This window comes from Bubalus bubalis, chromosome 12, assembly GCF_019923935.1.
Source record: "Bubalus bubalis isolate 160015118507 breed Murrah chromosome 12, NDDB_SH_1, whole genome shotgun sequence".
Taxonomy (NCBI): domain Eukaryota; kingdom Metazoa; phylum Chordata; class Mammalia; order Artiodactyla; family Bovidae; genus Bubalus; species Bubalus bubalis.
The window spans coordinates 100027614-100049783 of record NC_059168.1 but is presented as its reverse complement, the minus strand read 5'-3'; the positions used below and the strand labels follow the sequence as shown (position 1 = coordinate 100049783).

Sequence of the window (22170 nt, the reverse complement as noted above, 5' to 3'; positions counted from 1 at the left end):
CCCCCAGGCATATTCTGCCTCTTCATGTAGGTGAACTCCCGGAATCTCATAAATCTCAAGAGCAAGCCATAAGCCAGCAAGAAGTGGAGGGGGCAAGGGAGAAAGAACAGAACAAAACTCTAGGATTGCAAAAGCAGCTTTCCCAGATTCATGGCTCCCGGCTGATCTATTAACGTATCACAACAAGGAGGGGCGAACAAATGGGAATTGCGATTCTCCATTTCAGTAACAAGCCAGAAACAAACAAGCACCCGCTGGCGGCTGTCCAGCCAAGGAGCCAGGATCGGGTTTTCTGGGGAGAGAGGCAGGTTCCTCTGGCCCCGGCTCCCACCCACGACACGGAGCCACCAAAGACCCCGGAGGGCATGTGGGTGGGGCAGCATGGAACCAGCCCCATCACGGACCCCAGCAGCATTCAGGTGTGCAAGCTTCCAGGACTGCGAGGGTCACCAAACAGATGTCCGGAGACGCAGAGCTCTGAGTGTGGGTGTTGGGGCCGGGGGGAGGCTGCACCGCAGGCTGCTCTGAGACCTTCTCCATCTGGAACGTCTCAGAGACCTCGCCAGGACTGATGTCACCAGCTGGAGCTGCCCTCTCGCCCCACCCCCACCCCACGAGAATCAAGGGCTCCAGGAGTTCTGAGGCCTTCTTGTCGGGAACCACCCTGCCCTTCCTCCCTGTCTGAGGTTGGGGGTTTGGCCTGGCTTTGAAGGACAGCCTCCTTCCTCTCCCCCCAACTCCCAGGACCCCTGAAAGCCTGGCTGCCAGACACCAGGTCAGAGGAGCAGGCAAGGATGGAGAGCACGTGTCTTGCCCAGGAAGGCGGTCCCAACTGTGGCGTTCCAACTTTGCTAGCTGAGTGACCATGAGCAGCTCACCCCACCTGGCTGAGCCTCATTTCCACTCGGGTAGCAAGGGCTGCTGAGCAGATAGGAGGCGCTCCTACAGGCACCACCCCTTGGCTGTGCGGGAAGGGCCATGTGCGTGTTATTTCAGAGGCCTCGCCCCTCTGAAGGGCATCCAGGCTCCCTTAGAGGCCAATGGGTGAAAAGCACTGCCTGTGGAATCAGTTGCGTATCCCCCCCCGGGGGTGTCCACAGGGTCCCACACACACCAGCTGGGTCACTGGACACCTTGAGGCCAGTTTCCCCAAGCATCAAGCTCTGTCCACCCCGGACCCAAGGCCATGCAGCTGGGGCTACCTGTCGGTGATGGGCAGCATGTGGCGGGAGTCCTTGGTCCAGGTGACCAGTGGGGGTGGAGAGCCCTGGGCCTCACAGTCAAGGGTCACCTCATCACCAGCCTTGGCCGTGACCCTCAGAGGCTTGTCTGCTTCGTGTGACCCATTCACAAGGATCCTGGGCTTGGCTGTTGGTGGAAGCAGGCAGGGAGTGTGAGCAGGGCAGGAAGCCATGGGATGCGGCTCCCCTAGGAAGCTGAGGTGGTACTGCCACCCCAGAGGTGCAGAGGAGGGTGGGCTCTGCTGTATCGGGAGAGCGTAGGTTTCGGGTTGGACTCAGATCCGATGGTTTCCCCCAGCCACCCCTCTGCCTGTCCACCCCACCCTCCTTCTGGAAGCTCATCTCGCTTTGCTGACCCCAGCACGGTCCCTCCTGCCCCAACGTCTACGTCCCTCTAGCTTCTCTCCATCCTGCTCCACTTCCCTGGGGGCACTCTGGCAGGTTCTTTCCTCCCTCCTTTCTCTCCCTTCTTGGCCTGGATCATCCCATTTATCCTCAGGAATAAATGGAATTAACCATCAGCTGATGCCCAATCTCCCTCCGTGCTTGGGGCCCAAGAAGAACCCTGGTTCCAAACAGTTCAATACACAATTAATTATTTAATGGCAGTTGTGATGGGCACTAAGAAGGGAACATTCCAGAGAGTTCAGCCTAAGGGATCAGAGAGCACTGAGATCTGACTGATGGGAGAAATCAGTGGACCAGGAGTGAGGGAAGGGCATGCCAACAGAAGGAGCCATGTGTGCAAAGGCCCTGAGGTAGGACAGGTCATTTAAGAAATTGAAAGGTGGCCAGAGGTTCTGGGCACTAAGAGTCAAAGAGTCGTGGAGAAAGGTGGGTACGGGGGCTGCTGAGGGGTGGGAGTCCAGTGTCGGGCCTTGTGTCTTCCCCAGGCTTGTTAATATGAAGGTCTCTCCCCCTCCCCATCCAGTTCTGAGCTGGAACCACTCTTAGAGCATGGCCGCACTGCTGGGGACAGTCCTCAGAGGGAGGGCAGCTTTGATCTTCAGACAGGAAGAATTTAGAGGCAGGGCTGCTGACAGGGTGCCAGGAAGATGCAGGGGAGGTCAGATTGAGCATGCCCCTGCCCCTACACCTGCCCAGCCTGTCTCCCAGGACAGGGGTGGCCGTCACTCACTGTTGACAGAAAGCCGCATCTCCTGGCTGGAGAAGCCCACTGCATTGGTGGCTGTGCAGACGTAGGCCCCCGCATCCTGGACAGACGGCCGGGTGATGACCAGGGTGCCGTCCTTGCTCACGTTGTAGTGGAGAGCCCTGGAGGCCAGGGCATTGGTCTCCTGCAACAGAGTCGCAGGTGACATCAGCAGAGCCCACCTCCCACAGCAACTTGCATGGCTCCTCTCCCCATGATCATGGGGCCTACCTCTCTGGTTACCTTCATGGTAACAGGCTTCACCTACCTTGGTCCAGGTGATGGTGGGGGTGGGAACTCCTGAGGCTACACAGGGGAGAGAGGCTGGAACGCCTTCATTGGTGATATGGTGGGTGGCAGTGGGCTGGATTCTAGGTGGCACTTTTAAAAACAAACCAATTTCATAAACCAGAGTTCACAGCAGCATTGTTCACAAAAGCCAAAAGGTGGAAACAATCCAAGTAGCCATCAGAGGGTGATGGATAAACAGAATGTGATGTGTACGTATGGAATATTATTCAGCCCTAAAAAAGGAACAAACGTCTGATACATAGTACAACATGGATGAACCTTGACAATATTATGCAAAGTGAAATAAGCCAGACATGGAAGGACAAATACTGTAAGATTCCACTTATGGGCGATACCGTGAACAGGCAAGTTCATGGAGGCAGGAAGCAGAAGGGTGGTGGCCAGGGGCTGCGGGAGGGGAAATGCGGAGTTGGTGGGTACAGTTTCAACTTGGGAAGTTGAAAAAGTTCTGGAGATGGATGGTGGTGATGGTTGTGAAACTGTGTCCCATGGAGTTAAAAACCCATCCCCAAACTGAGCCCCATAGGGTTAACAATACCAGCAACTAGCAGAAATTCTTGAGCTTATCTTACAGCCTGCTGCATACCCTTCTGCTTGAGCCTGCCTTCACTGAGCAAGCTCGCTTAATTGTTTCATTGCAAACTGCATATCCTCCAAGCTTCGTGTAGCCTAAACAATAAGATGTTTGTATGAGTTGTTTTCCAGGAAAACAACTGGAAGTCAGCTGTGTTTAGTTAGAGTACAAGCCAGCTAAGACTGATTGGGACCACTGACCCTAAAACTGTGTCTACACAGGTGTCTGATAAGTGACTTTTTGACATCAGAGGGCCAAAAGCCCCACCCTCAGGTCACGCTAGGCGTCCCCATTTTTGGACCTGCATCTCATGGAGAAGCAAGTCAGCCAGGCACACCCGCACAGAACACTGATGCCCTCGCCCTTTCCCTACCTACGGTCACCTTTTCCCATGCCTTTGGCCACCTCACGCGAAAAGACCCTGATGCTGGGAGGGATTGGGGGCAGGAGGAGAAGGGGATGATAGAGGATGAGATGGCTGGATGGCATCACTGACTCGATGGACGTGAGTTTGGGTGAACTCCGGGAGCTGGTGATGGACAGGGAGGCCTGGCGTGCTGCGATTCATGGGGTCGCAAAGAGTCGAACACGACTGAGCGACTGAACTGAACTGAAGACCACCCTACTTCTTTAATAAATATCCTAAGCCTCTGGCCGTTGGGGAGGCCAATCGGAGACTTATTCTCCTGTCTCCTCACTTGACTGCCATGTGAACACACCCTTTCTCTGCAGCAAACCTCAGCATCTCAGTGTTCTGGCTTGCTGCGTTCTGGGCAAGGGTCTTCCCAGAGAGTGCTAGTGGTAAAGAACCCGCCTGCCAATGCAGGAGACATAAGAGACTCAGGTTCCATCCTGGGTCAGGAAGATGCCCCGGAGGAGGGCATGGCAACCCACTCCAGCATTCTTGCCTGGAGAATCCCATGGACAGAGGGGCCTGGCGGGCTACGATCCATCGGGTGGCAAAGAGTCGGACACGACTGAAGCGACAGCGTGCACGAGCACGCATGCTGGGCAAACGAACCTGCTGGCACAACAGCGTGAATGCTGCTTATGCTACTTAATTTACGCCACTGAACTGTACACTTTAAAATGGTTAAAATGGTAAGCTTTATATCATGTGTATTTTATCATGATTTTTAAAAATAACATTTTAGCAGGAGAATATAGCTGCCGCTGCTGTAAATTCGTGTCCCAGACAGAGGGCAGCCTGTGTCTAGGAACCAGCTGTGCCATTTCTTCACTGTGGGACTTCGGATAAATCACTTAATCTTTTGGTACCCGTATTCCTTGATCAGCAAAAAAAAAAAAAAAAAAGCTAAATTAACCTCAATTCCCTGCTCACTCTCTGAGGGTGGACAGATGAGAAGTGGCAGAAAAGAATGTTCACAGGACACAGTGAACTTGAAAACAAGTGCAGAATCCATCCTGGGAACCATCCAGATTTTCAGGCATTAAAATGGGGCAGAGCAGAGGGGTGGGGATTGTCTGAAAGAGCAGGGGAAAGGAACCAGGCATGGAGAAATCAGACCCGGGAGGGAAGGCCAGAAGCCAAGGGCTCTGATGGTAACACTAAGTTCCTTCAGGGGAATGCCTTTCTGGATTCTCCCAGGTGGCCAAAGCCTGCAAGTCAATCAGAATTTGTTGAATGGAAGTGAAATGAGCCAGGAGAGCAGAGCTTGATCGCTACTCCCACAGAGGGGGCTGTGTGCAGGGCAGGAATTGAGGGGGAGGCTTTCAGCAGAGGCAGCCCTCGCTGATGCTATGATTTGCTGAGTTACCTCCGTCTTGGAGCCTCAGCTTCCTTAACTACAGAGCATGGAGGCTCTTAAACCCTCCACTTGGAGCGGTTAGGAAAACTAACATGCACAGACCCTCTTGGAGGTCTGGACGTGGCACATACCCCACCTTTGGTCACTGTATTTAATTGGAAGTATACAGAGACAGGACAGTTGGGTTCTAGACCCAGCCTCCTTCTCAGCTTTGGTTTTCCACTACTAAATGGGGAACGATGAGTTCTTCCCACTCATCCCTCAGGGGTTTAATAAAACAAGTCAAACAAACAAACAAAAAGAGGATATTGATGTGTGCGGTGAGTGAAAATATAACTAACTGGACTTCAACTTCTTGTTTTATGTTAAAAAGAACCTGGTTGGGTGGGGAAAGGAAGCAGAGACCCTCCCACACTGTGGATGGGAAAGTAATTGGGCAAATACACGAAAAGCCCTAAAAAATGTGCAGTCTCCGCGAGTCAAAACTCAATTCCACATCAATAGTGTATCCTAGGGAAAGACCTGGGCACATGGGCAAAGGTGGGGCATCAGGGCATTTATCCCCAGGGGTTCACGCAGGAGAGACACTGGACAGGGCTGGGGGGGCAGGTAAGATACACCTGGTTCATCCAAACAGGGGACATGCAGTCGGAAACCAATGCTTCTGAGTCTTATTAGCAGAAGACATGCCATATATTGTCACAAGAAACACTCGGGTTATAAGACAGTAGTATTACTCCAGTTGGTTTCTAAATATGTCTATGTACCTGTATATGAAGAATTTATACATAATTTATATACAGAATTTATATCATACAAAATAACATATACACATATATAAAGAATATCTATAATGTATATGTAAATGTATATGTACCTCTATAATATATAAATATATATACAGTGTGTATTGCGTATATGTGTGCATGTGAAGCTCATGTGTGTATAAAGTATGAAAGATACACAACAAATGTAAGATTATTCCAGTTCTTCTTAGTTACTGGTATTATAGAAGGTTGGTTTTGTTTTGGAGTTTTTTCGCTTTTAGGGGGAGCTTTTTGGTCCAGCCTTTAAGTTTCCTACAGTGAATACGTACTACGTGTGCAAGCAATCTCTTTAAACAAAGGTGTTCAAGATCAAGTTTCCCTTGGGCACTCCCCCCATCCCGTCCTGCCCCCCGCCACCAGCCCGGGACTCACCCTGGACAACCAGCTGCACGTCCCTATGGTGAGAGCCGGCCGTGTTGCTGACCACACAGCTGTACCTGCCGGCGTCCTCCAACAACGCCTGGTCAAGGTGGAGGCTGCCGTCTGCCCGGACGGAATGCCGGCTGCCTGGTGGGAGCTGGTGGGGGCGAAGAAGAATCAGCTTGGACCAAGGGCCCCACTCAGAGCCGCTAAGAGAACTCCAGAAACCTCACTGCCCACCAGCCCAGCGGGGAACAGCCTGGGTAGAGAGGCCAGGGGCTTGCAAAGAGGGTGGGGGGCCTTGGGGTGACGCTCCCATCCCTTCCCGGATAGTCATGAGACTCCACAGACCCTCGGGGTCAGGTGGACCTGACCCCCAGCATACCCTTGACCCCCAGCATACCCTTGACCCTGTTCACCCAAGGTCCACCGGTCCAGGGCAGGACACCTGACCCAAGGGTGCTGAGAGGAGCCCCTCCCGGGAGGGTAGGCTTGGGGTCAGAGCCTTCACTGGAGCTCCGAAGCCCATGCACAGCAAGGCCACAAAGAGGAGGGATAGCCCGTCCTCGGGGAGAGAACCGAGCCACGCAGAGCGGAGCGGAGCGGAGCAGAGGTGCGGCCGCATCAGCTGTGGTCCCAGAGAGAGCGGCTCCTGGCAGCTGGCCGGTGCGTCCCCATCAGGACCAGGGTGGGGCAGGGGAAGCGGGTCCAGAATTGGGGCCTGGGGCCACCTCTGCAGAGATGCTCAGCCAGTCCATCTTTGGTGAGGACCATTCTGCCAGGTGAGCCCGCTCTGGGATTCCCTGTCTCTGTCCCTCAAGCCTGGCTGCACATTCTGCTCTTGGGTTCTGGGAGGGGCCCCTGGACTGTCTTGGGACCCCTTGGGGCTGAGTGAGCTAGACGGGGCTTCTGCTGTTTGCTCCTGGCATCTGGGCAGGTGCAGGCCCACCCAGTGTCCCCGCTGAGCTAAAACAGGCTCTGCATCTCCGGTCACTCCTTGTCCTGGCGTGGACGAGGCCCAGGGCCACCCGTTCCCCTCATGCCCATAGGATTCTACTGTGGAACGCTCCTCCTTGCCCCAGCCTGTGTACCCAGGCAGGGTCCTCCTCCTGGTGATCCTGCAGAGGGGTCACCCACGTGATCAGCCTCCACAAAGCCTGCCCGCTCCGCGAGTTGGACACTGTCCATCCCTTTGCATTAGGGGCCGGGACAGCAGGGACGGGCCCAGCAGTCTGGCCACACAGTTGCTGCCTCCCCTGGGTGTCTGGCATCTTCTGGGGTGAGGGCACCTTTTTTATAACTTCCTGGGCACAAGGACCTCAGATGTCTGAGGGCAGACCAGAGAGGGAAAGGAGGAGTGAACGGAGAAGGGAAATAGAGGGACCCGGGTGGCTCAGCGGCAAAGAATCCGCCTGTCTGTGCAGGAGCCTCAGGTTCAGTCCCTGAGAAAGGAAGATCCCCTGGAGGAGGAAATGGCAACCCTCCAGTACTCTTGCCTGGAGAATCCCATGGACAGAGGAGCCTGGCGGGCTACAGTCCATAGGGTCGCAAAGAGTCGGACACGACTTAGCGACTAAACAGCAACAACAAAGAAAACCAAATCGGTGGGAATGGGTGAAGCAGCCACTGTGCGCCCAGCAGTGTGCCAGGCGGCTGGGGCAAATGCTCCGTTGCGCAGACCTCGTCTCTGTCCTGGAACCATCAGAAGTGGGGTGATGGATGAATGCCTTGTGTCTGTGCCCCCACTAAACTGCTGCTCCCCGGTCGCAGCACAAATGAGGCACAAGCTCCTCCGGTCAAGGACTCGAGAGGGTGAAGGGTGCTATTAGTGCATTATCAGAGAAAGTTCTGGAAAGAGGCAGGGAAGGGAGAAGACATTCCAAAACAGGGGAACCGCAAAGCGGAGGCCGAGGTGTGCGGGTGACAGCTCCTTCCTCCCCACAACACTGCCCGCGGCACCCAGAGGGGCCCAGCACTCACAGGCATGCCGGCCTTGAGCCAGCGCCGCTCGGGGCGGGGCCTCCCAGCCAGGATGATACAGGGCAGGGACACCGGCTGCCTCTCCAGCACCCGGACGGTGGGGGCGCTGCTGGCGATCTGTGGGGGGACTGCAGGGAGAGGAGCCGGTGTGGGTACACTGGCTTCCCGTGGGACCCAAGGCCCTCAGTTCCCTGTCTCCCTCCCAGGGAACACAGAGAGGCATCAGGATTGGGGATCCCAAAAGGGTCAAAGGGCACACTTCCTGGGGCACACTACCCAGAAAGTAGGGGTCCAGATGCTCCTCTAGGAGAACCTGGCTGTGGACACTCCTGTCCCAAAGGACCGGCAGCCATGCGGGCCTCCCTGGGGGGCCCAGTGTCCCCACCAAACCCCTCCTCTCCAGATCCACCGCGAACCATGTCCAGTCACGAGGAGGTAGGCCTCTGCCTGGACCTTCCCAAAGACATTTTCAGCTTCACAGACATACAGGGCCTGGTCTTCAGGGACCACATCTGAAGGGCAGGAAAAGGCAGACCTGACTGTCAGAGCACATCCTGCCTCCAGCCCCCACAGGCTCCAGCTCCCCAGGTGCCAACAGTGCCCTTGGCACAGCCCAGCCCTGCAGAGGTCAGGCAGGAGGGCTGGGATGGCAAGGAGGAGAAGGATAGGGGATACAGCTGGGCCTTGGAAAGGTGAGAAGGCCTAGGCTTGCTCGTGTGTAGAATGGGGATTTATCAATAACTGCACCTTGTAGTATGACTAGGAGGGATCAATAGATGATGCGATTATAGTGCTCAGCATGCGGCCTGGCACAGTAGTGAAGATGATGGTGATGATGCTGGTGATGGTGGTGATGATGAGGGTAGTGATAGTTATGATGGTGGTGATGGTGGTGGTGGCGAGGATGGAGATGATAATGATAAAGATGATGGTGATGGTGATTATCGAGGTGAAGATGGTGAGGATGGTGATGATGGTGGTGACGATGATGACAGTTAGGATGGTGGTGATGGTGCTGGTGATGATGGAATTGATAATGATAAAGATGATAATGAGGAAGATGATGGCAATGATGGTGGTGGTGGTGATGGTGATGGTGGTGTTGATGGTGATAATGGTGGTGGTGGTGGTGATGATGGCAATGATGATGATGGTGAGGATGGTGAGGATGGTGAGGATGGTGAGGATGGTGAGGATGGTGAGGATGGTGATGTTGATGGTGGTATTGATGGTGGTGATGGTGATGATGGTGGTGATGGTGATGATGGTGGTGGTGGTGATGGTGGTGATGGTGGTGGTGGTGGTGGTGGTGATGGTGGTGATGGTGTTGGTGGTGGTGGTGATGATGGTGATGGTGATGGTGGTGGTGGTGATGGTGATGGTGGTGATGGTGATGATGGTGGTGATGGTGAGGATGGTGATGATGGTGAGGATGGTGATGATGGTGAGGATGGTGATGTTGATGGTGGTATTGATGGTGGTGATGGTGATGATGGTGGTGATGGTGATGATGGTGGTGGTGGTGATGGTGGTGATGGTGTTGGTGGTGGTGGTGGTGATGGTGGTGATGGTGTTGGTGGTGGTGGTGGTGATGGTGGTGATGGTGTTGGTGGTGGTGGTGATGATGGTGATGGTGATGGTGATGGTGGTGATGGTGATGGTGGTGATGGTGAGGATGGTGGTGATGGTGATGATGGTGGTGATGGTGAGGATGGTGATGATGGTGAGGATGGTGATGTTGATGGTGGTATTGATGGTGAGGATGGTGGTGATGGTGATGATGGTGGTGATGGTGAGGATGGTGGTGATGGTGATGATGGTGGTGATGGTGAGGATGGTGAGGATGGTGAGGATGGTGATGTTGATGGTGGTGATGGTGATGATGGTGGTGATGGTGAGGATGGTGGTGGTGGTGAGGATGGTGGTGATGGTGATGGTGGTGGTGGTGGTGATGATGGCTATCACATAGAACACTTAATATGTGTCAGACACTGTGCTAAGGGATTTAAGTGTATCACTCACAGCAGCTCCTTAAGGTGGACTGTTGTTAAACCAGGGTGGGAGGCACTGTCCCTATCACTAGTGTGACTGCTCCAGACGGATGGCATGGCGTGACCAGAGTCACTCGGCTGAAATATGACCCTACATCACCTGACCCATGGCCAGCTCTTGGGGTCAGTGTACTGCTCCCAGTTGCCCAGTCTGGGGGCTTAGGGTGTCAGAAGCCATTCTGTCTCCCTTGCCCACCCTCCCCCAGCCCCAGTCTCTTACTTTCAAAGAACAGCACTCCTGAATCGGGCCACCCAGTCCTGCTGCCTGGCCCAGGCCCCAGAGGCTGGTCATCTCCACGGCGCCAGGTGATGGTAGGCGGTGGGTGACCCGTGGCCCGGCATGCCAGGAGGGCGCTCCTCCCCAGTTCCACGGTGACATCCTGGGGCAGCTCCAAGAGCTGGGGTGCATCTGCAGGGAGGTGACAGTCAGCCTTGCCCAGTGGCTGGATCCGCTCGGCCCCAAGGGCACTGTTCCAAGGCCTGCCTCCTCTCCCCTCACTGGGGATTTCCCTCTTCCAGCCTCAAGAACCTAACTCATATCCAGGGCTCCAGAGCCAACTTGAGCTTGGCAGGGTGCAGCCCTGAAGGGCTCCTGGGGATGAAGAGGCAGAGCGAGCAGCCTTCAGAGGGATGAAGTCCTCAGACCCCACAGGGCATCTCGGGGACCCTGCCCTGTCCAGCCATACAGGGGAGCAACATGCCTGCTCCTGCAGGTGACATCTCCCAGGAAGCCAGCTTGGAGGGGCTGCAAGTCATGCCTGACCACAGGAACCCCACCAGCTCTGAGGGCCCCGCCCCACCATGCCTTCCTCCTGGGCCACCAGAGCTTCTCTTCATGCATCTCCTGGACTCTGGCCACCATTTCCATGACCCCAAACAGCCAACTTCATAGGGAAGTTCTAGCTCATCTTTACTTCGCTACATCCTTCTCTGCTTGTTGAACATCTTGTAATAAGCATATAAATCTCTACTACAAAGTCAAAACAGGCCTATAAATAACTTGACCTTAGGCTTTATGGTCCAAATGGGACACTGGAGAGTGAAAAGAGCCATCATAATAATTATACCAGGATAACAGACGTAAACAAGGGTGCCTGAATTATAAAAAAAATTCAAGCATCACATAAGGGTTTAGCCTTCATTTTTGCTCCACACACTTCAAACCTCATGTCCCTGCCACTGTTAATGCTTTGTAGTGTTTCTTTCAAAGATTTTTTTCCTAAGCATTGTCTTATTTTTATGATGGGGAGTTGGGGCATAGAAGTAATTTATTTCCCCAAACAGAGACTCATAATCCTTTCCATGCTTCTGCTAGCCAGAAGGCGGCCCAACTCCAGACAGGTCCAGGCCCCGTTCCCTGCAGCTTCTGGGCACCGCCCTCACAGCCCTGTCTCCAGACCCCGACCAGGAAAGACCCCGGCCTGTTCCGAACCCGTTGCACCCAGCATGAAGGAAAATCCACCCCTTTGTTCTTGCCGTCTCTCTCCAGAAATCTCCCCCATCCATCCAAATCATGACATCAAATTTCCCGCTTGGCCTCAGGGAGCAGGGAAGTTCCAGGGAGATATAAACACAACTTGGAAAATCGCTGCAAGGAGGAAGACAGTCTTGGGCCTGAGCTCAGACACCACCCGCGAGTCGCTTTTCTTTCTCACTGGGGCCTGGCAGCTGCGGCGACTGAGAATCCAAGCAAGTATCTGCTCCGGGTGCCTCAGATGGGATCACTGGTCCTGCAAAGCCCTTGACCTGGGGATACAGCTTTCTTACTCCCCTCCCCCAACCCTGAGTAGGTAGCTCCAGGGCCAGGTACCCCCAGAGCCTGCCTCCTCGGCTCTACCCAGTGCACTGCAGGGCCCAATTCAAACCTCCCTCCTCCCGCAGGCCTCTCAGTCCCCGTTTTTCTCACGCTGCCTCTTGACCCTCTTCTTCCATAGCCAAAGAGCCCCGCTTTTTCTCCCAAATGTGGGGTTTTAAAAAGCACACCCTCCTTCCCACTCTCCTCCCAATCCTGAACTTCACCTCCCTCCCCAAGAAGGGACAGTTGACTTATAATAGTAAGTGACTATCACAGGGTTCTGGGCTTCCCTGATAGCTCTGCCTGCAGTGCAGGAGACCCTGGTTCGATTCCTGGGTCGGGAAGATCCGCTGGAGAAGGGAAAGTCTACCCATCCAGTCTTCTTGGGTTTCCCTTGTGGCTCAGCTGGTAAAGAATCTGCTTGCAATACGGGAGACCTGGGTTCGATCCCTGGGTTGGGAAAATCCCCTGGAGAAGGAAAGGCTACCCACTCCAGTATTCTGGCCTGGAGAATGCCATGGACTGTGTGGTCCATGGGGTCACAAAGAATTGGACATGACTGAGCGACTTTCACGTCACATCAAAGGGTAGCATCTGGAATGCCTACTCAGTGACGGGCATGATGGTGGTACTTTAGAGGTATGACTTCATTCATGGTCTCAATAAACTCACGAAGTGGGTATTCTCGCAACCCCATTTTGTTGTTGTCATTTAGTCACTAAGTTGTGTCCAGCTCTTTGCAACCCCATGGACTGCAGCACTTCCCTGTCCTTCACTATCTCCTGGAGTTTGCTCAGACTCATGTCCATTTAGTCAGTGATGCCATCCAACCATCTCATCATCTGTTGCCCCTTCTCCTCCTGCCCTCAGTCTTGATCTTCCCAACATCAAGGTCTTTACCAATGAGGTGGCTCTTCACATCAGTGGCCAAAGTATTGGCACTTCAGCATCAGTCCTTCCAATGAATATTCAGGGTTGATTTCCTTTAAGATTGACTGATTTGATGTCCTGGCTGTCCAAGGGGCTCCCAAGAGTCCTCCAGCACCACAATTTGAAAGCCCATTTTACAGATGGGGAAACTGAGGGTCAGAGGGATTAAGACACTTGCCTCAGGTGCAGTTCAAAGTCAATGGTAGAGCTGGGATCAGAGCCCAGATCCGTCTGCTGCTAAGATCCAGGCTCTCAGCTACTGCACCCCTGTGTCTCATTGGTACTCGGGGGCAACTTGGCACCTCTTTACTCTTCTCTCAGAGGTACAGTCAGCTAAATTCCAGAATCAGATCCGCCCCTAAAACTGTGACTCTGTCTCCTATGCAGCCTTCCCCCTGCTCATCACTGGAGCCTCCAAATAAGGTGGGACCCCAGAACCCTGCACACCAGAGCCAGGGGCCCTCCGGTCCCTTTACTGTGAAGATGAGAAACTGAGATGCAAAGCTGAGCCCACGTGGGGCCCACGCTGGTCCTGCAGCATCTGGAGGTGGGGCGGGCTGCCAGCCCCGTGCCCTTCCTAGGGTCCCATCCATGAGGCTCAGCCACCTCTGCTTTCAGGCTCCAAGCCCCCTCCTCAGACTCTCAGGTGCCCCCCTGCAGGGACGGACCATGACCTAGTTCCGCAGCCCCCAGGTTTTCCCAGGAATGGCCCTGTTTGCCTCGACCTTGAGAGGTTTCCGGGGCAGGAGCTGTGAGTGCCCTGAGACAGCCAGACACACAGCAGCAGCCACGCTCTCTAAGCTCATCATCTGACAGCTGCAGTGTGTTTGCAGGGAGGCAGCTCTGCATGGGGAACCAGAAGCACTCAGGAAGAGAAAACTGCCCCATGAAGGATGCCAGCCACCAGTCTAGGAGGGGGCAGGACAGGAGGCCCCTGTCCTGTGCGGCCAAAGCTGAGACTTATCAGCACGGATGAGCTATTCCCTCCACCCCCAGGGATTCTCCAAGGAAGTGACATTGACAGAGGTGGTGACTTCTTCTTACTTGGCCCCCCGGGCAAGGGCCACCAGCCTAAAGGCCTGAAGCCTGGGCAGGGCCCCTCCCCACCCCTGCTTCACGGCCTCTGCCCTGGACACCCGTGGATGAACCCCTTCACCACTCTGGACCTCGGATCCCCCTCCAGAAAGAGATAACTGTATTCTCCCCAGTTCTAGTGCCTTAAAGTTCTAGGGTTCTTTATCATCATCTGGAGACCCTGCAACCCCCCAGTCTCCTCCACCATCCTCCCAGTTCCCATGGCCCAGAGCCCTCCACCATCCTCCCAGTTCCCATGGCCCAGAGCTTGTGGGGATGTGCCAGCTTGGGAAACGGAGCTCTTATCAGTCTTGACTCAGCCTGGCCAGAAGGAGGGCGGGGGACCCAGGCCCAAAGACTCGGCCGATGGGCAGGGTGACCACGGGAGAGGCTGGCCTCAGGCCCTGCCCTGCTTATAGAGGGATTCCAGGGTCTCTTGGAAAGAGACAGGACTGGGGATGGCTGCCACAGCCCCCCACCTGGGAAGACCCCTTTCCCCACAGAAAGACCCTGTGGTGGAGCCTGGAGCCTGAGCTCCACTGGCCAGGAGTGCAGGATGACTCTCTTCCCTAAAAAAAAAAATCTTAAACTGTATTTTATGACTGTTTATAAAGACAAGCACAATCCAGGCTGGGTTCATTTTCATCTACTTATTATTCTTCACTTTTTTTTTTTTTTTCTCCTGATGGCAAAAGAAATGAAAATCAGAGCCCTGTCCAGCAGCCCTAAAAGGGTCATGGGCTCTGGGCCCTTGCCTGATGGAGAGGCAGCCCGGATGCTGGCCCCAGAGCCCAGCTGTGTTTCTCTCCTGCTCCCCTTGGCTGGCCGGAGGGGCTTTGCTTTCATAGATGCACACCCGCCGCCCCCTGCTCACCCACCCAGCAACCAGAGGCTTCCAAGTCAGGGATGAGAAGCAGAGACGAAAATGAGCAGATGGAAAGAGGGCTGAGTGGGGACTTCCCTGGTGGTCTGGTGGTTATGAATCTGCCTCGAAATGCAGGGGCCACAGGTTCAGTCCCTGGTTGGGGAACTGAGATCCCACATGCCGTGGGCCAACAAACCCCAAGCACCACAACTACTGAGCCCACATGCCGCAACTAGAGAAGCCCGCACACCGCAACTAGAGAAGCCCGCGCACCGCAGCGAAGATCCTGCGTGCCACACCTAAGATCCGATGCAGCCAGATAAATAAAAGTTCTAAAAATAAAGAAAGAAGGCTGAGTGAACATCCATTTCAAAAGAAACCAGCAGGACGAAGGGAACTTAGGTCAGAGCAGTTTTAAAATAGTAGAAAGAGCACTGAGCTCTGGCAGGGACGGGGGCTGGGGGGACTGGGGGCACTGGGGATGGCCATGGAGCCTGGTCACCAGCCACGTGACAATCACTCCATCTCACTTGCCACACTAGGCCCTTGTCACCTGGCCCGGACCCCTGTACACTGAATATTTATTTCAATCAAGTCCTGAGTGAAGCACATTCTCATTAAATCTCTCAAGGGCCTTGTGAATAAGCCTCTGTCATGAGCAGCCCCACTTTACAGATGAGGAAGGCAAGGCCCAGCAAGGTAACAAGCAGCAGGCCCTGGACCTCGATCCGGGACTCCTGTCTGACAAATGCCAGGCCCAGAGGAGAGGGACCCTCGAAGGCTGGACCACAGTGCGGGCACTCCCTGGCAGGTCAGGGGAAGACTGCCCTCCTTTCTGTACCCTTTCTCTCCCCGCAGCCACCGATACCTCCAGGAAGCCAGTTCCCAGCTGAACAGCAGGAAGTGGGCACAGTGCCCCCATTCTCAGCCCTGCAAGGCTCTGGCAGCCTGGCCAGGAAGGCCGCACCGCAGCTGCCACCCAGATGGGCAGGAAATTCAATTTCCCACCACCGCTGCCAGGCCCGCTCTCCCCAGACACACAGGTGTTGGGCCACAGTCCACCCCGTCCCTGACCTCAAGGCCAGAGGCCACAGTGGCCCCGTGCCCCAGATGCCTGCCTCTGGGGTGCCCTCCACCTCGCCCCTCTGACATGGGGAAACGGCCTCCAGACCAACGGCTGCCAGGTGAAGGAACAGGATAAGGCAGGCGGGTCAGCCTGGGCCCCAAAGTAATAAGGCTTTGCTGAAAAGGGATCAGACACGGAACCAAGGAGGACTGCTTGTCACAACGCCCAGGGCAGCCGTCCCTGGAGCGCCTTCTCTGCCTACCCAGAACCCACCGACTAACCACAGTGACAGTGACATGTCAGAGCCCTTCTTGTCCAAAGCGTTTCCTATCTCTCACTCACACAACAGCCACAGACATTTTGTAGGTGGGCAGCCCGAGGCTCAGAGTGGAGAAGCAATGTCCAAGCTCACCCTGCTGGGAGCATCAGGACCAAGTCCAGGGACTAAAACACCCTGACCCTGGGTTCAGATTCTACCACTCCCCAGGTGTGTGATCCTGGACCAATCACTTAACCTCTCTGTGCCTCATTTCCCCCATCTATGAAAGGATAAAGTGGAACCCATTGCAAAGGGCTGTTATGAGGATGACAGGTTAGTATATGAAACGTGCTTAGAGCTGGTTTTGCTACAGGGCAGATTTCATGGAAGACTTATTATATTTTTATCATCAGGCCCTATGGCTTTCCACACCCACCCCACCCCACCCAAGAGCCCAGCCACACAGACAGGGAAAGTCTGAGCACATCATTCTCCTTAGAAACCTCTCACCACCTCCTCAGGACAAAGCCCAGACGCCACCGGGCTCCCTAGCCGAAGGCCGGGAGTGACCCACAGCTGGGCAGCCGGCCGCCTCGGCCTCGCCCCTCCCCACCCTCGAGTCTCGCTCTCTGCCTGGCTTCTCTTGCCTGGGGGAGAGCTGCACATGCTGTTCTCTTTGCCTGGAACATTGTCCCCGCAACTTGTCAGTTCAGTTCAGTTCAGTCGCTCAGTCGTGTCCAACTCTTTGTGACCCCATGAACCACAGCATGCCAGGCCTCCTTGTCCATCACCAACTCCCGGAATTTACCCAAATTCATGTCCATTGAGTCGGTAATGCCATCCAATCATCTTATCCTCTGTCGTCCCCTTCTCCGCCTGCCCTCAATCTTTCCCAGCATCAGGGTCTTTTCCAATGAGTCAGCTCTTCGCATCAAGTGGCCAAAGTATTGGAGTTTCAGCTTCAGCATCAGTCCTTCCAATGAACACCCAGGACTGATCCCCTTAGAATGGACAGGTTGGATCTCCTTGCAATCCAAAGGACTCTCAAGAGTCTTTTCCAACACCACAGTTCAAAAGCATCAATTCTTCAGCACTCAGCTTTCTTTATAATCCAACTCTCACATCCATATGTGACTACTGGAAAAACCATAGCCTTGACTAGATGGACCTTTGTCGGCAAAGTAATGTCTCTGCTTTTTAATATGCTGTCTAGGTTGGTCAAAACTTTCCTTCCAAGAAGTAAGTGTCTAATTTCATGGCTGCAGTGACTATCTGCAGTGATTTTGGAGCCCCCCAAAATAAAGTCAGCCACTTTTTCCACTGTTTCCCCATCTATTTGCCATGAAGTGATGGGACCAGATGCCATGATCTTAGTTTTCTGAATATCCAGCTTTAAGCCAACTTTTTCACTCTCCTCTTTCACTTTTATCAAGAGGCTCTTTAGTTCCTCTTCACTTTCTGCCATAAGGGTGGTATCATCTACATATCTGAAGTTATTGATATTTCTCCCGGCAATCTTGATTCCAGCTTGTGTTTATTCCAGCCCAGCATTTCTCATGATGTACTCTGCATATAAGTTAAATAAGCAGGGTGACAATATACAACCTTGACATACTCCTTTTCCTATTTGGAACCAGTCTGTTGTTCCATGTCCAGTTCCAACTGTTGCTTCCTGACCTGCATACAGGTTTCTCAACAGGCAGGTCAGGTGGTCTGGTATTCCCTTCTCTTTCAGAATTTTCCAACGTTCATTGTGATCCACACACTCAAAGGCTTTGGCATAGTAATAAAGCAGAAATAGATGTTTTTCTGGAACTCTCTTGCTTTTTCCATGATCCAGTGGATGTTGGCAATTTGATCTCTGGTTCCTCTGCCTTTTCTAAATCCAGCTTGAACATCTGAAAGTTCATGGTTCACGTATTGGTGAAGCCTGGCTTGGAGAATTTTGAGCATTACTTTACTAGTGTGTGAGATGAATGCAATTGTGTGATAGTTTGAGCATTCTTTGGCATTGCCTTTCTTTGGGATTGGAATGAAAACCGACCTTTTCCAGTCCTGTGGCCACTGCTGAGTTTTCCAAATGTGCTGGCATATTGAGTGCAGCACTTTCACAGCATCATCTTTTAGGATTTGAAATAGCTCAACTGGAATTCCATCATCTCCACTAGCTTTGTTCATACTGATGCTTCCTAAGGCCCACTTGACTTCACATTCCAGGATGTCTGGCTCTAGGTGAGTGATCACACCATCGTGATTATCTGGGTGGTGAAGATCTTTTTTGTACAGATCTTTTTTTGCAGCTTGTCACCTGACTGTTTCTGGGTTCAGCTTAGACATCATCTCCTCCAAGAAGCCTTGCAGGCCTCTGGTGCTGGCTTAGCCCCCTTCTCTGGGCACAGGCCCCACGGATGCCGCTTCCAATCACTCAGCACACTGAGCGTTCTAACTGTTTGTTTACTGTCCCTCTTCTTGGCACCAAGGACAACATGAGGGCTGATGCGGTCGTATTCCCAACCCAGGGTCTGGGGCACAGGGCCTGGCCACCTGGTGACCCCGTGCTGGAGGATGGCAACGATGGAACAGATGAATGAACACTAAAGGCACCCCCAGGCGTGGGAGGATCCCCAAGCCTGATGGCACCATCTTCCCCAGGGCCGGACCCTCCTGATCAAGCCTCCCTGGGGAGCCCCCTGGCCATCCCACCCGGCCCATTCAAGCCCATTCCCCATTCTTGCACTTCCCCCGAACTCTCAGCACCTGTCTTTCCCGTCATGGCCACAGCCGACCCTCAGAGCCCCATCTGCTCTAGCTTGGCACGCCAAGGAGTTGTGCCCACAACTTCCGAGCAATTCCCAGTGCCTGGGATCCAAGCCTGGAACCAAGACCTCATGGCAATCACAGCCAAGGCCATGTTCCAGCCACAGAAGAATCCAGACTCCTCATCTGTAAAAGGGGAATAATCACTTCTCCGTTTATTAAACACCCATGATGGGCCAAACCCAGTGCTAAACGTTGTGTGTCTGATTTCACTGAACCCTCACAGCCACGCAACAAAGGAGGCAGTGTGGTCAGCTCCGCTTTGTTGTTGCATGGTCGCCAAGTCATATCTGACTCTTTTGTGACCCCAGGGACTATGGCCCGCAAGGCTCCTCTGTCCACGGGATTTCCCAGGCAAGAATACTGGAGTGGGTTAACATTTCCTTCTCCAGGCAATCTTCCCGACCCAGGGATCAAACCCACTTCTCCTGTATTGCAAGCAGATTCTTTACGGACAAGCCACCAGGGAAGCCCTTGGCTCCATTTTACAGATGGGGAAACTGAGGGTCAATGACTTGACCAAAGCATATAGATGGTCAGTGATGGAGACAAAACTGGAACTCAGGTCTCAGGGATGACAATGCCCAAGCTGGAGCCAAACTATTTCCATGGTGAGCAATGTCCCCTGCTTCCTGGGACTCTCACACTTGAGGGGTCTCTCCCACCTACCAATACCAGGGTTGGTCCATGTGACCTATAGGATATACGATGATATGTCACTTCCAAGACTGTGACTGGCTATAAAGACTTACTTCCCTGGTGGCTCAGAGACTTCCCTGGTGGCTCAAATGGTAAAGCGTCTGCCTACAATGTGGGAGACCCAGGTTCAATCCCTGAGGTCGGGAAGATCCCCTGGAGAAGGGAATGACAACCTACTCCAGTACCCTTGCTTGGAAAATCCCATGGACATAGGAGCCTGATAGGCTATAGACCATGGGGTCGCAAAGAGTCAGACACGACTGAGCAACTAAACTAAACTTTTCCATCTTGGATTCTCTCTCTCTATCCCTCTCAACTCACTTTCTCTAGGAAAACCCATGTCACGAGAAACCTTCCAGGGAAGACCATAAGGGTAAGGAACAGAGGCTTCCTGACAAAAGCCTCATACATGAACTTAGGGTGGATCCTCCAGCCCCAGTCAAGCCTTCAGGTGACCACATCCCGGACCAACATAATAAGTGCCTTCCCGTGAGAGACCCTGAGTCAGAACCAGAATCCTAACATTCAAGGACTGTGCATCAATAGATGCTCACTGTTTTAAGCCACAGAGTCTCCGGGCGATTTGTTACACAGCAAGTGGGAGTGCATACACCATCTCCCTCTAAAATCCCTGTCCCACATGCTCTGGATCCAAATGATGCAAATTCCCCGCTGGCAGGCTACAGGGTAGCATTCTCTCCTCCCTGCCCAGAAGTAGGGCAGGTGGCAGGACACAGGTGGGGACAAGGTGTACACTCACGTCCAACCTCCAGCCGGATTTCTGCAGAGGCGTCGCCCAACTCATTGACAGCTCGGCAGGTATAGACGCCAGCATCCCTCTCACGAACCACCGGGATCCGCAGCGTCCCAGAAATGGAGTCCTCGGGGGCCAGAATCATTTCAAGATCCCCTGGACCAAAGATAAGAAAACATCAGGCAGGTATCCATGGTTGCCACAGGAGGCCCAGGGATCAGGCTACCTTCCTGACCCTGGGTTCCTGCAACTCCACAAGGCTGGGACCTCAGAGGGGTGTGGGTGAGGTAAAGACCCCCCCACCCTGCAATCAGGACCCCTATTGTTTAATGGGTGCAGATTTTCAGTTTTGCTAAATGAAAAGAGTTCTGGAGATGGGTGGTGGTGATGGTTGTACAGCAATGTGAATATACCTAAAAATGGTCAAGATTGTAATGGATATGTTATGCACAATTTACCACAATTTAAAAAATTTTCTTTTAAGTCAGCAACCCTGAGTCCAGTTCCCTGAGTCCCTCTGTTGGCCAACAGTGAGCCTCAGCCTGCCCCCTTGCATGTGACAGGTTCATTACCCAAGAACGCCTCGCTTGGGTCTCCCTCCTGGGTCCCTGCCCTCTGCTCAGGGGCAGACTGAGGCTTGGGTCAGCTCTGGGAGAAGCCCCCCACCATCCCCTCCGCAGTTCTGCCTCTCTGATGCTTCATTCTCATTTCTCTTACTGTTCCCTGACTCCCACCCCTCCAGGCTCCTAAGGCCTGAGGGATCACCCTGATTTTGAACCTTTTTTACAACTTAATTTTTTTTGTTTTTAAAATCGTGGTAAATATACATAACACAAGATTTTACCGTGTTAAGCACTGAGTGTCCAATCCAGCAGGATCAGGTACATCCCCATGATCCATCCACGAAACTTTTTCATCTTCTCAAATGGAAGCCCTACTTATTAAACACTAATTTTCCACTTGCCCCTCCCCAAGCCCCTGGCATCCATCTTTCTCCTCTCTGTCTCTAAATTTGCACATACTAGGCATTTCCTATAAAAGATCCCACTCAATTAAGTGGAATCATATAATATTTGTCCTTCTGTGTCTGGCTTATTTCACTTAGCATCATGTTTTCAAGGTTCATCTATGTTGTATCAAAATTGCATTCCTTTTTTCCAAATTAAGGAAATTTTTTATCTTTTCTTTTAAGTTTTTACTACTTAATTACCCCATATTAGAGCAAATGTCTCTGAAAATGTCACAGATAAAATATTTTTTTCTTCGTTTGGCCAATTAGAAGTAGGGGGAAATTTCTACACAATAGCTGCTATGGGCCTGATTTTTTTTTTTTTCCAATTTTTTTCTTTGTCATGGGAGTCAAATCAAAGAATTTAATTGTGGCGAAAAAGAAAGTCATAAAATTTATTATCTTAATCATTTTCAAGCATACAGTTCAATGATAACTACATTCACACTGTCGTATAACTTGAATGTCATGCCTTCTTAAGGCTGAATAACATTCCAAGGGGTGGTGTGTGTGTGCTGTGCTCAGTCATGTCCGACTCTTTGCGACCCCATGGACTGTAGCCCGCCAGTATCCTCTGTCCATGGGATTTTCCAGGCAAGAATACTGCACTGGGTGGCCATTGCCTTATCCAGAGA

The 22170-nt window shown here is 53.0% G+C and overlaps 1 protein-coding gene across 3 annotated transcripts in view; it reads right to left on the bottom strand.

Moving 5' to 3' along the window:
- The window catches only part of HMCN2 (hemicentin 2), a 175834-nt gene that overhangs the window by 103672 nt on the left and 49992 nt on the right, over positions 1-22170 (bottom strand). For all 3 annotated transcript variants that reach the window (XM_044926449.2, XM_025261852.3, XM_025261853.3), the window contains exons 15-22: positions 20533-20682; positions 10488-10676; positions 8633-8728; positions 8217-8344; positions 6249-6393; positions 2663-2775; positions 2380-2539; positions 1203-1368 (exon numbers count right to left, since the gene is read on the bottom strand). In XM_044926449.2, the coding sequence (XP_044782384.2) occupies positions 1203-1368; positions 2380-2539; positions 2663-2775; positions 6249-6393; positions 8217-8344; positions 8633-8728; positions 10488-10676; positions 20533-20682 (1147 nt within the window). The remainder of the gene's footprint in view (positions 1-1202; positions 1369-2379; positions 2540-2662; positions 2776-6248; positions 6394-8216; positions 8345-8632; positions 8729-10487; positions 10677-20532; positions 20683-22170) is intronic.